The sequence below is a fragment of the Larus michahellis genome, chromosome 11 (assembly GCF_964199755.1).
Source record: "Larus michahellis chromosome 11, bLarMic1.1, whole genome shotgun sequence".
Taxonomy (NCBI): Eukaryota; Metazoa; Chordata; class Aves; order Charadriiformes; family Laridae; genus Larus; species Larus michahellis.
Window position 1 is genome coordinate 16792188 of NC_133906.1, and position 15409 is coordinate 16807596.

Below are 15409 nucleotides of genomic sequence, written 5' to 3' on the forward strand. Positions count from 1 at the left end.
AAGGGAGGGAGGAGAGGGGGAACTAAAATACCAACCCGAAAAAAAAAAAGAATCCAAACTAAAAAAATCACCTCAAACTTGGCAGGATTTTCTCACTTTCTAATGAGCCCTAGAAAAGGGCATCACTGCTGAGCTATAAACATTTGAGCAGAGATCAAAAGATTGACTGAATATTTGAAAAGGGAAAAACCACCACAAAAATTCTTCACACACAGAAAGCAGGGGGTTCACAAAACTTACTGTCTGTTCTAAATGCATGGAATATTTCCTCAGCCTCACCTGCTTTTGCAAACACGCTGTTATGTACATTAGAAAGAAAAGCTTCGCTGCTTGCACAGGTCTCATATTATGAGCCACACATGACAAATGTTAAATTAAGTCTTTTAATGAGCTGTTAGAAGGTCCTCCAATGTTACAAGCCGCGCATACAGCAAGAGCCCAAACTGACTGAGACTGAGCAGATAAAAACCATCACTTGCCAAACTCAGATGTTTTGACATGTTGTGCATCTCAAAATTTGCAAGCATTAGAAATGATCGGGACTTCCTCCTAGTCAAATTCTTTCAATGTAACCATGAAACACCCTCCTTAATTGATTTTTCTAAAATAATACTGTCAATTTCCAGCTTGATGCTTTCAAAATATTGAGGTATTTGATTTGTTACTGTAATGTTGTCAAGACAAGCGAAGGATCCCTATGGTACTAGGCAATATACAAAATACAAACAAAGCAGATAAAAAAAAAGAGATTCTCAATACCTCCAAATTCATGCGAAGAACACATAAAGCAACTTACTAGTAATAAGCAGTAAAAAGAAAAGATAGGAAAAAATGGGCTAACAAGACAACTGAATTTGTTATAATATAGGACAACAAACTAGCTTTTTCTTTTCTTTTTTTAATGCTGGCAGATTAAACTGCACAGAAGACAGGAAAACTTCGAACCTAAATGCTAATCCAGTTCAGCAATTTATTCCAAAGTCACATAGCAACTATTCCATCCCTGACAACACTCAGGAATATATGCCTGAAAAAAATAAACAACTGTGTAAGTTTTGATATATTGTTTCTTTTTTTTAAACAGGCAAGAATGATTAGCTGGTATTTACTTTATTAATTCGTTACCTTTTTTCCCTGCCTTGAGATATCAGTAACAGATTTTGTAAAATTTTAAAAATGCAGCCAGACCAAGGAATCGGAGAGTAAGAGTTGTGTATTAAAAGTTCAAGTTGCAGTGTTTGATTACAGGAGTGGTTTTTTTGGTTTTTTGGGTGTTTTTTTTCCAAGCCTGGAAGAAGTACCCTAACGTTGGAGCATCTCACGTTAAAGCAAATTTTGGTAGCAAGAAGCATTTGCACTCGAATGTTTAAATCCCTAAGGAGCCTTCAAGAACAATGGAAAGCCACACTGACAGATTCTTCAGAAGATACATTCAGTCACAGGCTGAAGCATTAAGTCTGTAAACCGGCCGTTCTTAATGCTAGCGCTGCCTTCGTTCTCGCAGAAGGTTTAGCGACTACCCTTCTTTAACTTCTGGAACCAACTTTGCTGGCAGGGAGCTGCTCGGCTAACGCTGTCTGCCTGCCAAGCCCCATCGCAGGGGGGGATAAAGCCGATCCACCGTGGGAGGAGGGAACAGGCTCGGCGGAGCCAAGGAGCCCCTGCGGGCTGTCAGGGCTGCCGGGAAGGTCCCACCGACACAAGTGCAACCTGGGAAAGGAACGCGCCGCTTGACAGCTCCCTCCGGGAGGCTCTAGCAACTTCTGCACCGCGCCAGCCCCGCAACAAGCCCGGCTCTGCCGCCTCCCCCTGCCCAGACGAGGAAGTTCCCGCTCCCCTTATCAGCGCTGCTCCCAGAAGGTTCCTGAAGCCCGACCCGCCGCCCCACAACCCGCTTCCGAAGAGGGGAAAGGCGCCCGGCCCGGGCCGCGGCCCGCCGCCCCCCCGGCTGAGGGGCGACCCCCGCACGCCGCGCATGCGCCCCGCAGCCCCTCACCGTTGCCGGGTGACTCGCCCTCCCCGCCGCCCTCAGCACCAGCAGCAGCAGGTTCCTCCGCCTCTTCCTACCCCGCGGGCCGAGCGCGGGCCTCTCCTCGCCACTCCGCTTCTCCTCGCCGGTCTCCTCCTCCTCCCTCGGCCGCCGCCGTCGCCGCCGCCGTCCGTGCCCGCAGCCGCTCCGTCGCCCCAGCAGCGCCTGGCCCAGCCGGTGCGGGGTGGGTGGGGGGGTGTCCCTCAACGGTAGCGGCGGCCACTGGCGGAAGTGACGCGCTGACTGACAGGTGCAGCGCGCGCGCCCCCCCCCCCCCAATCCGTCCTCCTCCCCTCCCCGGGGTCACGTGCTGCGGGGCGGGGCGGTGCCGAGGGGAGCCGGCGGCGCAGCCCTCAGGGCGGCTGGGTGGCGGCGGCTCCCTCAGGCCCCGGCGGGGAAAAGCCGCCCGAGGAAGGGGAGTTTGTCAGGCTGGCCAGGCCTCACCCCGGCCGGTGGGGCCGCCGTCCGTTATGGCCTCGGGCTGCCCGGTGCGCCTCAACCGCCGCCACACCGCGCCCAGGAACAAGGAGCGATGACCCAGGCGTTAATTATTTTCCCTCTTTTTCCTAACCTTACAGTGACTCAGCCATCAGCCTGCCTGGCCTGTGCGGGCTCAGGGGTGCCCAGAGCACGGCTACAGCCATTGGCCTCACCGTCCAGGCTCCAGCTCCGCCACAGCTTTGCATTTCTCGCAACCGCATTAAAATATTTCCTGCAAATTTCCTGGATTAAAACATGAACAGCCATCACCCCCAAACACTTCCCAAGTGCGAGCACGCCAGAAGTAGCGAAGTGCCCTTTGACAAAGAGCTAATGCGTTTCGATACACAAAATTTAGCACCCTGAAAGTAAGTTAGCATAAGTTGGTGAGGAGATGCGAGCTTACAGCAGAAGTGTTAAACGCCGTGCCTGACAGTCTGCAGTTCCCGCATGCCACGTTGAAACTACAACAGCTTTTTCTGTCATGCAGTGCCAGCAGCCATAGGTGGTGGGTTTAATAAAGCATTTAAGGAAATTTGGATTTAGTTAGTAAAAAATCCTCTCAGGAGAAGCTTTTCTCCCCATGAAAAACTGACAAAGAATATATGAAAGAGGAAAAAAAAAAAAAAAAGTAGGATGGGATTAATCGAAACTTGTATTGCCAATAGCTGGGAGGGTTTTGTTTCGGGTTTTCCAACACAGATTCTAAATTTAATCTAGAGATACATTTATGAGACTCATTAAAAGGTTTTACATTTAGAATCCGAAGAAGGAAGAGTCACAATCCCACAGAAGATTAGCCTGGTTTTAATAAGATCTAAAACTGTATTTTCCCTGCTAGAAGATTTGGTATCTTTAGGAGGTGCCATACAAAAACAATAAAATGTGTAGGGTCAGGGGGAACAACTTCTCCAGAGGTCTGTATTTGCTGTTGATCTGCTTCTACAGTAGATTTCTCCACTTGAACAGCTAATAAAATTTCCTCACATCAGGATGAGGTTTCCAAATTTGTATTTTGTATACATAGCTGTGTTCTTTCTGATTCATTTAGCCTCATCAACAATAATAAAGATACTGAATCAGAACAAGCTGGCAATTTTGTTGATGAAACATGGGAGAGCGCGGACTCCAGCTGGCTCTTCAGCAGATACGTTGGCCAGTCGACAGGAATAAAACTGCGAGAAACCTGACACAGAAAACACACGCGGCGAGAGGAGACAGACAGCAGAGGCAGGCAGGTAGGCAGGCGCTGCACAGCACCTGTTCCATGGTTTGGAGTCCAAGACAGTGGCTTCCCTCCTCTGAACTGGCTCTGAGAGCGCCATTTCGTGCCAGCTTATCCTACCTCCTTTCAAACGCTTCCAGCGTTCCTTGCAGGGGGCAGACATATGCAATCCCAGGCTGCCATTTTAGTCGTTTCTGCTCACTTTGTGTTCTCGCTGCCTGCTTCTGAAAGGCTGAGGAGAACCTGGGAATCGTGCTGCTTTAGCCACTTTTTCTCGCTGCCTATTTCTGAAAGGTTCAGGAGAACCTGAGGCTCCTGGTGCTTTAGCCACTTTTTCCACAATAGTAAATATAGAGGGAAGCAACAACTTAATGAACGGCTGCGTGGTCACACCCCCAAAATACAGCTATTGAAGGTGTCTGCCTCTCGGATCACTGCTAAAAATTATGATGGAGCAACGTGGTAGCTGTCCCCATCCGTTTTCCACTATCTCAGGGCACAGCTCAAATTTTATGGTAGCATTTTCTAATTCTCCCGCTTACATGGCGGGCAGACTCCCGCGCAGCTCGGACACCCAGCCCGGTCTCAGCAGTCCAGACAAGACAGCGTGGAGCTCGCACAGGCTCATTTACCCCCTCCGCACCCGCAGGCACACGCAGAACAGCCCCAACATGAGCACGGCTGCAGTCCCACTGCCTGACATCGGACTGTCACCCACATGTCAGGATGTATGACAATGCACTGCCTTGCACAGTGACAAGGCCGCAGTGTGGGGCTGCTCACGAGGAGGAGGATCCATTCCCCAGCTGCTGCACAGCTCCGGGAGCTTGGCAGATGCATCCGGTCAGCGTCTGGCTCCTAGGACCAAAGAGTGAAAGTATCACGGCATCCCTGTCTCACCAGTAAATCCATGTCCAGAGCCACACCACGAAGGGTGAGCCGTTTCTGTAGCTCAGTGTCTTACAAGTCCAGCTAAGTTGCTCATCCTGAAAGTTTTGCAGAAATTCTGCTGTTAGGTGCTCACAAAGTAACTCAGTAAATCTGAAATGATTACTAGCATAATTCCTGTTTTTTCAGGAAGAGCTAGTCACGAGCACAAGTCATTATTACTAGTATATGTCGCAGAAGAACTGGTGCCGTATTTCCTTCCTGGGTTCCTATGTCAGTCCTGACCTAGTATGACTTTGGAATAAATATTCTCTGAACAATTTAGTTTCCAATTACGTCTAGTTCCAGCAACAGCCCTGCATTACTCCTCATCAGAAATTAAAGAAAATGAAAGAAAAATAGCCCTTTCCCAACTGTGCTCACTGTTGTACAAGACTTAGTACAAACTGAGCTAGAATACTCCAGAACTTGAATCAATTTTGCAATGCCATCCAATCCTTTGAAGGTTGGTAGCCTGCCATACAATTCCTTACCTTCATACCGCGTCATTATTTTACTAGAAGAAAATGGAAATCTGATGCATAGCAAAGCAAGACCCTGTCTGCTGTAATATCTGTGTATTATACGCCAACAGTTTTGACTTGAGGGGGAGGACAAACTTTATATACTCCCCTGGGCTTGGAAGTGCTCAATTTTTATCTTAAATGGATCCTATTGATACCTTGCAAAAATACTGACAAACATGAGTCCTTTCAACACGAAAGAAGAATTAGCAAAGGCTAACACTTTCCAGCTGGTTGCTCTGCAAAGTGCTTTCCTTTCCTGCATATTTCTTCCAGAAACAGAGACATGTTCCCAGACTGAGTCTTTTCTTTGTTTGTCTTTTCCAGCATTGTAAAATGCCCAGCACAAGATACTTGGCCATGTTGGACACCAGTAATTCCCCATGGCAGTTCTCAAATCAGCAAGTATACAGTTCTTCTGACTCACGGCTTCACAACACTCAAGCAAACAGGTGAAAGAACCCGTTTTATGGAAACTGAAACTCCAGCACAGAGAAAACCATTCATCTTTTCAAAGACTGTCTGCCATTACTAGACACATATGTAAGGATTTTTCTTAAACTGAATTCAATATCAAAGGCACATGTTCTACGTAAATGTCAGACATTTTTATTCATTTTTCTACCAGAGTTCTGTGATTAAAATAAACATTTACAGCACAAGATTTTTTTCCTTCCTTTGAATACTTTTTGGATCTGAATCTTGGGTTTGGAAGATCTGCCTTTACAGTAGAGATCTAGGAATATGGGGCGAATGTGGCTTTTAAGGCTTGTTCACATTTTAATTGCATGGTTGCAGACTTAACAGGAGATAATTCTTCCCTTCTTGAAATTCAAGACATTGAAAGGTTAATTCAATCTTCTCAGTTCCATTTCCTTCCTTCTGTTCCTCTTCCCACACTCCCCCCCCCATCTGTAGACAGCTGAGTTATTTGAATTTTATGCAAGCTAGTATTCATCCAAAGGGAAAAAAATCATTCAATGTATGCACCAGACAAGCGAAAATTACAATATTGCACACTTTCGTTTTTCACTTCCTATTTGGTTTTCTCTGCATTCACCAATTTGGGCTGCGGACAGACAATAAACTCATGCCCTAAAGCTGGTTTCCACTGAAAAGTTAACTTGGATTAAAGCCTGAATGTCCCCATGCCTTTTGAATTCCTGTTCTGTGCACTCACAAGGGTTTATACTTGTGCCATGGTGCTTTTTCCTTGAGCTGGGGAAAGACTACAGTTCCAGTTAGCACAATCTGTCTGCGGCCAACACAATCACTCTGTGCTGCTCCCATGTTATTTCATGGTGTGGTCACTCACACTCAAAGTATACCAGCTCCGGAGGAGTCACTTTGAGCGTACAGAGATCAAGTTAACCCTGTTATGAAGACATAGCCTTAAAAAGACTTCAGCTGATTTCTGCACTTTATATATAATTTACAAGAAGAAAAAGCCATAAAAGTAGTCATTGAAAACATTCTAGTTCAGTCAGGTTCTGAAGAGATAGCTCTTCACTTCAGATACTGTGAGAGGAAAATAGTTCTCTCTCTTTTTTCTTTTTTTTTTTTCTTTTTACATGTCAGAGAATAAACAGCATTTCACATAACATACTTGCAGCTTTCATTTGAACAGGCAGAAGTCAACAGATGTGGATCTTGCTGATTACCCCTTTCTTACATACTAGTTGACCTTGTACACAGTATGTAATGCCTATGTGTTTCATTTACTCTGCATAACAATCTTATAAAATTGGAAAAGGATTTTTGGAAAAGATGGTGTATGAATCCCTTCAAGTAGAAATACAAGTTTTTATTCTGGAAATTGCTCACAGAGATCAGCTAGAGAAGATACTTGCTACCTAGTCTGTTCCTCTGCTTCGGCAGCTTCATTTCCTTAAGTAGGTGAAAAAATTCAGGGTTTATCTTCTTTTCCTCAAAACATAAAACCTACTTAAACTGCCAGGAGGTCCCAGACTATCGAAAGTGGAACAATTTGGCAACACAAAGAGAAGTCCTGGTTAGGCACCCATCAAAACTACATCCACAGCCCTGTGTCCCAGAAGTCAAGGATACCATGCCTTCATATCTACCCCAGCACAACATGGATTGTAATGACAGACCCACCCCTTGTCCTTTTTCCTCTGGACAAAAAGAAAATCTCAAGTTAATATCGAGTTAGTAGATCTCTGGATTTTATTATCTTATCTTTGATTATCTTGGATTATGTTGATTATTTAATGTGCCACAATTTAATCTTCGTAAGGAATGCTAATGTTTCTTTTGTTTAAAGCAAAGAGAGTGAGAAATCCAACAGTGGACTGTTTAATTCCAGAGCAGCCAGCTGCTCTGAGAAGAGCCACATCTGAGCACACTCCCAATGCTCACCAAGACTTCTCTTTCCTGCACTTTCCCTAGGAGCTGCTGCCTGCAAGAGATACTTCTGTTCAGAGACAGAAAGGAGAGAGAAAAAAAACCCCGACTGTTAGCAAAGACTGGAACTCATGCTAAACTAGTGTTTCTAGTATATTCATCACAAACTGTCATGTGCTTTATAGCATATTAACTAACGTGACTAATACATCACATGCTCCTTTCCCCACCCTATCTTTGGGAGAGAAACATGTGCATGGACGTTTTGTATTTATTATTTTTTTTCCTTTAATAATGCACACACGTGTCACCAAATTTTGCTAGAAAAGGCCAGGCCAAAGCCAAGTACTTTACGCTGGAATACACACTTTTGGGTCAGTTCTCGAGAAAGTTCTGTTGCAAGAATCTCCATCTGATGAAGCTTTTAAAAATTCACCCCCATACCGAGTTTCAGAAGATCACAAAAGAGGGAGAGGGGAAATTTCCACTCCCCTTAGCTTATATTTTCTCTTTTTGCTCGTTGCTGCAACGGGACCCCTAGCATAGACTGTCTAAACCCCAGAGCTATTTGGAAAACATGGGGTTGGGAAAAATAACCCAAGCAGAAGGACTGTCTACAACTAGCCTCTCCTCTCCTCCGTCCTCTGTACGCACCTACCCTTAAGGCTCAAGAGTCTCGATAAGGAAAATGAAACACCTTAGGCAACGATAAAACACATAGTAGAAGACAAGTGTTGAGTATTTACACACTAGCAGTGCAGCATTACAGCAGACACTGATGAAGAGAGATGGTTGCTTTCTTTACGCCCCCAGGATTCATTGTCTCTTAGCCTGGGAACCTGTCTCCGTTCCCAAACATGGATATTTTTTTTGGCAGCAAGACGGAACAAAAGGCACAAAGAGAACTAAGAAAACCCTTTCAGTGAAACTGTAGTCTTTTTTTTTTCCTGTTACCCTAAGGACGGGAAACCTTTTAAGGATAGCTTATAACACGCCCAATCCTGCTACCTTTCTGGAAGGTGCTCAATGTTCATAAGGGACCTAAAGGAATTAGGGTGCCTGCAGATTCCAGCCCAGCTTTTGACCTTGAAAAATTAATCCCCTACCTTTAGCACCAAAAATACCACAACATTTTGAAAATGAAATCACTGTTATATTTGAGTGGGCGTGTTATTTCGAGGCAGCACTAATGTGATTATAAAATCGGTAGTGTCAGCTTATTGGCTCAGCTACAGACACTGATCTGCTCGAGCGTCTGTTCCTCTAACCGGCTGCTTTGTCCCTCCTCAGCTCCGTGTAGACATAGATGCGATCCGATTCCCACTATTACAACAAGGAGAAAGAAACCCCTTCTTCTTGCAGTTGCCCAACTAATCTCCATGAAACTTGGTGCTTCCAGAGCACCTCATGTACTAAACGAGCACGGCATCTCCCTGGCTCGTGAAGACTAAAGCCCTTATATGTATATATACGTCCCAGCCCCGTGCAGGCTGGGCTTGCTGCTTCCAAGTGACAACAGCCAAAGGAAAAAGCCAAGTGGCAGCAGGCTCCAAACCTCCCAGCCTCACTCTTCGGGCTCCCCTCTGAATTTTCCTTTGCACTTGAGCTGCCTTTAAACATTTCCTCTCACCTATTACTGCATCCTGGTAGCAAGTATTTGTTTTCCCCTGTTTCTCTGTGGGTGTCTGACAGACACTCAGTGGCTCGTGCTGCCAGGCACGGTTTAATGCTGTCAGTGGTGGGTGACTCACAGGTATCAGAGGTGTCAGTCCTGGCAGGATTGACTCAGCCTTCATCCTTTGGCAGTGGATGGAAATAAAATGCAACTTCCATTGTGTCTGAGGCAGCTTTTCAGACATGGCCATACCAATACAGCTTTGAGTGTATAGGATCTGTAAAGATCCTATAGGTGGCTTGCTCTTCTGGCTTGCTGGTTTTTCTCACTTCTTTGTGCTGGATCATTCAGCTGCCTCTGTGCACCTCAAAGACCATTGTGGTTCATTGCTACCACAGTCATCCCAAAGCCAGGTGAATGCCGTGTTCCCCTTACTGACAGTGGTGACTTGGAAATCCTACCATTAAAAACCTGTCAAATAGCTGCTTTGCTGCTTGCACAGCAAGAACATCTCTGTTCTCAGTGAAAGTAAAAGGTATCCGAGTAAAATACTACCTACCCATCTTTCCCTCCTGTGACCAGCCTCAACGCACTGTGCAATGCCCTCAGGCCAAACTCCAAACTTTCCTTATGAAGACTACATACGGCTGTCTGACCTGCACAGAGTATGGAAACATGAGGCATGAATCCAACATGAGCTGTGTTTGACCACAGTACCAAACTTACAAGCTGTGGAAACTTGACAGGCACTTCACGCAATGGTCAAGATGTTCATTATGTAGATGAGTATCTACTAATCTCAGAGTGAGAACATGTAATTTCTCATCATTATGCTACATGAACTAACGCTGTTGCACCTTCCTCAGAAACCCAGCACAATATCAGTTAAAAGCCTGGACATCTTCAGCCTCAAACCCCAAACAACTCACCCCAAACTGTTTTTAATGCTAGGCCTGCCAATAAATTGGGCAAGTGAAATGGTGGTGGTGAAAAAACAAGCATGCCCACCCTGTCTTGGCATGTTTAGGGGAGTCTGAGCTGTGCTGTGGATGCGAGGGGCCAAGCCCGTGACTGTACACAGAAAGCCAGAAGTGAGATTCTTCTGCTTCGCTGTCCTGAACAATCATTTGCTCTCTATATCTGAGAGAATTTGTGCCAGTCTAAGAGGTTTTCCCCTTATAATCTAATTGTTACTTGTAAAAATGGACATATATTTAAAAAACGAAACTCATGAACTGCCTGAGTTCACAAATCGTTCAGATTGCATTTAAAAGTCTTTTCTGATCTTCGGAATCTGGTGTCCAGCCTAACAAGAAGAGGTTGATGGTCCCTCTTTAAAGAGAGACACTAAGACTGTTCAGTGCCAAATCTCTGCTGTGGCTTACACCGAATATTCACCCAGTGACCGCCTTCCTGCTTATTCCCAGGGGTTTTCAGTCAAGAACACAGCTTTGTACTTTTGACAATCGGTTGGAGTAAGGGGATGGAAGCAAGAGAGATGAGTCCCAATGCTAAATGTGACTGGTACGCACACACATGGATTTTGCATGGAGAGTCCGTGCAGATGCTGAGATAACCGAGCCAGTCTGCACAAGTCAAATGAGCTTTGAGCATAACAGAAACGTAGCTACACTAGCGCCAGGACAATTTTAAGTCCAGAAGCAGCACAGCCAGGTTTGCCCAGGGCTGAGCTCAGTGGGATCCACACCGTCCCTTCGGAGCTCCAGCTGGGCAGCTTTATGCAGGTTTTCCACACCTCTGTGGTACTCCATTCTCCTTTACCTCAAACACTGCAGACACAGCCACAGAGAAAACCTGCTCTTTACCAGGGTATACAGCAACCCCTGCACTCCCTGAAGATATGGAAAACAGGAAGGATAAAGGAAAGAATCACTGGGTAGAAAGGAACCACTATTTATGAATGCTGATAAGTAAAAATAATAACTTTTTCTGCATTTGTGTTCATTATTTTAATTTAAACACAACTTGGAAGAAAAAGTCCTTGAAACACATTATTTTCTCCATGCGCACACATCAGACTCAAACCCACTCTGCCTAAGGCTGTTATGCCAACAGGAAGATCCACAGCACCTTCCCGGGGTTCTCCATCAGCTGGGAGGCACCTCTGTCTCCCTGTGCTCGTTGTCCAGGCTCCCTTTATAGTCAGCAGAGAAAGCCAGATACTCCTAGGGCACAATTAATTTTATCCCAAGTTAGTTGCCTCCCTATTGGCTACCATGGAGTCTAGACAAGTAGTTCAGATGGAGACACCCAGAGTCACACAAGAGGAAACCCACGCCAGCATCTGGGAGGATGCGCACAGCCCTTCCCTCCCAAACCCAAGGGCCTTGAAAAAGGATTCCCAAATATTTTTGTGCTGCAAAGCGAGAAGCAAGGTTGGAGCCATGGCACAGCCACAGGGATGTCCACAGCCCTCGGGAGCAGCAGCTCTAGGAGGTGGCTACAGGTAGTGCTACAAAACACGTCCTGCAAACACATGCAAGGGCTATGAGCCATTTTAAAGTTGTTTTCTGAACTTACATTACTTGGCACCTATAGCACATTCTCCCTTTGCTGCAGCTGAAGAGGTTCCCTGCAAGTGAGTCCAGCGTGGTCCATGCCTTCCTGTCCAACCTGCTCTGGGTGACCCTGCTTTGGCAGGGGGTTGGACTAGATGATCTCCAAAGGTGTCTTCCAACCCCGACCATTCTGTGATGAGGATGGGAGGAGTACAGGGAAGGGCCAGGTGAGCAGGATGGGCAAACGCCGTTTCTTGCCCAGTGAAGGCAGGAAGGTGGCCCCGGGCAGCTGCCTGGTCTGGCTTGCAGAGCCACCCACCTTCGGGCTGAGGGAAGCACCAGCGAGAGGGTTGTTAGCTACCAAAATGGGAATGAATAAAAGATTCGCTGTTCTTCCTTTCAGGACACATTCCTGGACGCCAGCGTGGTGCTGAGGCTGATGCTTATCTCAGATTTGGCCCTCAATTGCAGCAATCGTCCCACAGCTGTGCTTATGGTCCTCCCGCACCCCGAGCACGTGCTTCTGCCAGTCTGGGCAGGTGGGGACGGTCCCCAGGCGCTTCACTGAAATCGCCTAAAAACTCACAACAAACTGCAGCACCAGCCCTTGAACGAACTCCAGACCTCACCTTAACTCCAAACCTCAGCATGGTAAAAGAAGGGCAACTTAAATATTATTGTCTTGGTAAATGAGGAGAAAATTAAAAAAGAAAAAAAATCACGTACGTTGGAGCTTTCCATGTCAGTTTTCCCATTTCCCTCCCTCATGCACTTTCTGCAGCAGCAATCTGTCCTTTCTCTAAACGCTGAGCAATCCCAGCACTAAACTAATCAATATTAATAGCGATGGGCTCGGGCAGGGGGAGGAGAGGAGAGGAGGGATTACCCTGACCTTTTTCAACTCACACTGCCTCAGACGGCCACCAAGCAGCTGAGGAGAGAGCAGCCAGACGGTAATGCCATGTGGTTTTAGTAGCTTTTCATTTTTTTTAAGTTTTTTTTTTGCCTGTGCATATTTACTTCTGTTGTCTCAGTGCAGATAGCAATGAAATCTGATTGTCTTCAGGAAGGAAAAAATATAATTATATTAGCCATCTCCGGGCCGAACCTCGCCTTGATGGCAAACTCCGTTGAAATCGGGGGAATAATGCCCAGACTGGATTTTAACTTGAATTTCTATTAAAAACAGGAATCGGATTAGGGAAGTTTTGACAGGTGAAGTGTCGAATGCCGGTGTGCTTTGTGGATTTCTCTTATACTCGAGTATAATCAAACCCATTGAGCCTGCGACTGGGATATTGAGTGCGAGAGCAAACAAAGGGCTGGGTGAACCGGTCCTCTATTGTTAAGCACAAGTGTCCACAGCAGCTCATCCAGATACAGGGGTATGTATGCACTCAGGACAGGCTGCTCAGAATTAAAGACAAATCCTATTACTTAAAACGAAATCATAATTGAAGCTCTTTGTTCGTATTGGATTTGGGGTTTATTGTAGACTTTCTGGTTAGCAGCATTCCTGCAAATAGAGGTTTACGTCAGGAGGCACTGTGGATTTTTGGCAATTAATGCATTGTCTTTTCTTTACTGAGATATTCGTGTTTCCATGTGCAAAATATGATTTTTTAGAAATTTAATCTGAGAAATATAGATAAAATTCTATGTATGCCTTTCCTCTTTTGCTCTGAAAGAGCCAAGCCTCAGGGAGAGGTCCCAGATTGCAGTGTTAGATTTTTAAGGGTTTTTTTGAATAAACATTTTATGCTACTTTCATATTTTTTCTTTCAAGCAGAAAGTGCTTTGCAGATGGCTGATATCACAGCACTAGCTAATGAAGCCACGGGTGTGTTTTTCCTTTCTTTGTCAGGACCCATCATGTCCGACAAACCAGATTTTGCAGAAATTGAAACATTTGACAAGACCAAGCTGAAGAAGACAGAAACCAGAGAGAAAAATCCATTGCCCACTAAAGAAAGTAAGTGCTTATTGAGGCTATTTGAACTACGAGTAGCAAGGACACAATCTGTATTGCAGTTCATATGCTAAATGAATACTAATCATAGGATTACAGGCTCCAACTCATCCCTGACTTTAACTAGGGATAATATTAAGACTTGTACTCTATGCTGGGCTTCCAAGGATACAAGTAGTTATAACCGATGGCACGTTTTGTCTGAAAAATCCTTTCTGATGAGATTGCTCTTGCTTCTGCTAAAAGCAAGACCAGTTTTCCTGCTGGTTGCAGGTAACAGGATCAATCTGTTTGTAGTAACCATGTTACCAGCCTCTTCGGAGGCACAGATGCCGAGGGGAACCCCTGTGCACCCCTGGCAGGTCAGGCAGCATCCCCAGGAGGTGCCTGGGCTCTGGATTTAACGTGTTGTCAGGCAGATGAGCTGCTGCCCCCCACTGGTACCTGCTGCCAGCCCTGGCCAGGAGACCTCCAGGCACCTTCTCTGGGAATAAGGCTGCAAGAGATCATCATCCTCCTCATCTAACAGACCATTTTCCTTGGCAAAGCACCCCTGGGCTTTTCTCGTGCAGGGTCTGCTCCCGTACACACACTGTGCATGGGCAGCCAGAGGAGGGTTGCAGCTCACATTCAACTCAGGATGCGAAAATGCCATTTCGCTGAATTTGGACCAGACATTGTGAATGATTTCCATCAGAAGAGTAGCACTGGCCTCTTCGGATGTGTCAGTACTGATAGCCATGGAGACACACCGTCCCTCAACATAAGATACCTGGTTTTCCCCCTGTTTTATTATCCCTACTGATGATAAAGCTGTAAATACAAGGGGAGGTTTGCACATCACGGACTGCACCCTACCAGCTATGGAGACGTGGGAATGGGTTGGTATTTCCAGGATAGCCAAAGAAAGCAAGTGGGTAATTACCCTCCCCTGGCTTTAAGAATGACGGTAGAAATCTGCATCCTGCAGAATCGTTATCATGTTTATTGATGATGTTTTTGTTTCCTCTGTTTTTCTGGCAGCTATCGAACAGGAAAAGCAAAGTGAAAGCACAGCCTGAGCGTAAAATTGAAGATGTGACTGTTGCTTCTTCAGTGGGGTTTTGGCTTCTGAGTTGGGTTGTTCGTTTTGTACGTTCCTCCCCCCCCCCCCCAATGTTTGTTGCCCATTTATTTTAGCATTGTTGACCATTTCTTTCAGCAAACATTTGCTCATTTCATGTTCCTGGGGGAATAAGTTTGTTTTGTGTTTGTTGAACAAGATACTATGTATTTGTGTTTGTATTCTTAAAACTGTAATTCCAAGTTCTGTATCAACCCCATTACTTGCCAAAAAAAAAACCAATTTGCATAAAAATTGTTTTCCTAAACCTCACAATAAACAGGTTTCTTCTGATCAGCTGTCTTTGAGCCTTGCAGAAATAGGGTTTACGCTGCAACCCCTGTAGCTTCCTTCTGGCTTTGTTTGCATCGCCAGAGGGTCTAGAGAGCACGGCCAGGCTGGAGGGAGTTACCCCGGCACCCACAGGTCCCCCGGTTGGCACACGGCCTCTTGCCACCAGCACATCCACCTCTATCCCGCAGACTCCCGGAGCCCTGAATGGCACCAACCCCCCAGGAATCCCCCAACTGCTTTCACGGCAGCCTGGAAACTTCACTCGCTTTCCCCGTCTCTCTCCAAAGAGCATTTCAGGGCAACTCTGAGGGGAAAAATTTGTCTGCTAGTAGCTCCTAAGCTGTTAAACCCCCAGCTCAGC

At 45.9% G+C, this 15409-nt stretch overlaps 2 protein-coding genes across 10 annotated transcripts in view; one reads left to right on the forward strand and one right to left on the reverse strand.

Annotated features, from left to right (window-relative positions):
* FAM13B (family with sequence similarity 13 member B) overlaps positions 1–2348 on the reverse strand; it is a 52812-nt gene extending 50464 nt beyond the window's left edge. For 2 of the 8 annotated variants that reach the window (XM_074604422.1, XM_074604416.1), the window contains exon 1: positions 1997–2348. The gene's annotated coding sequence lies outside the window, so the exon portion shown is untranslated. The remainder of the gene's footprint in view (positions 1–1996) is intronic. The other 6 variants (XM_074604417.1, XM_074604413.1, XM_074604421.1 and 3 more) reach the window with 4 other exon arrangements.
* A 10154-nt stretch (positions 2349–12502) lies between these two features.
* LOC141749792 (thymosin beta-12-like) lies at positions 12503–15047 on the forward strand. Of its 2 annotated transcripts, XM_074603900.1 has the most exons (3): positions 12503–12636; positions 13548–13655; positions 14676–15047. In XM_074603900.1, the coding sequence occupies exons 2-3, from the start codon at positions 13556–13558 to the stop codon at positions 14711–14713; spliced, it is 138 nt and encodes a 45-aa protein (XP_074460001.1). In that variant the 5' UTR covers positions 12503–12636; positions 13548–13555; the 3' UTR covers positions 14714–15047. The 2 variants fall into 2 exon arrangements, with proteins under 2 accessions (XP_074460001.1, XP_074460000.1); XM_074603899.1 differs by lacking the exon at positions 12503–12636 and having other exon boundaries at positions 13487–13655; positions 14676–14845.
* The last annotated feature ends 362 nt before the right edge of the window (positions 15048–15409 follow it).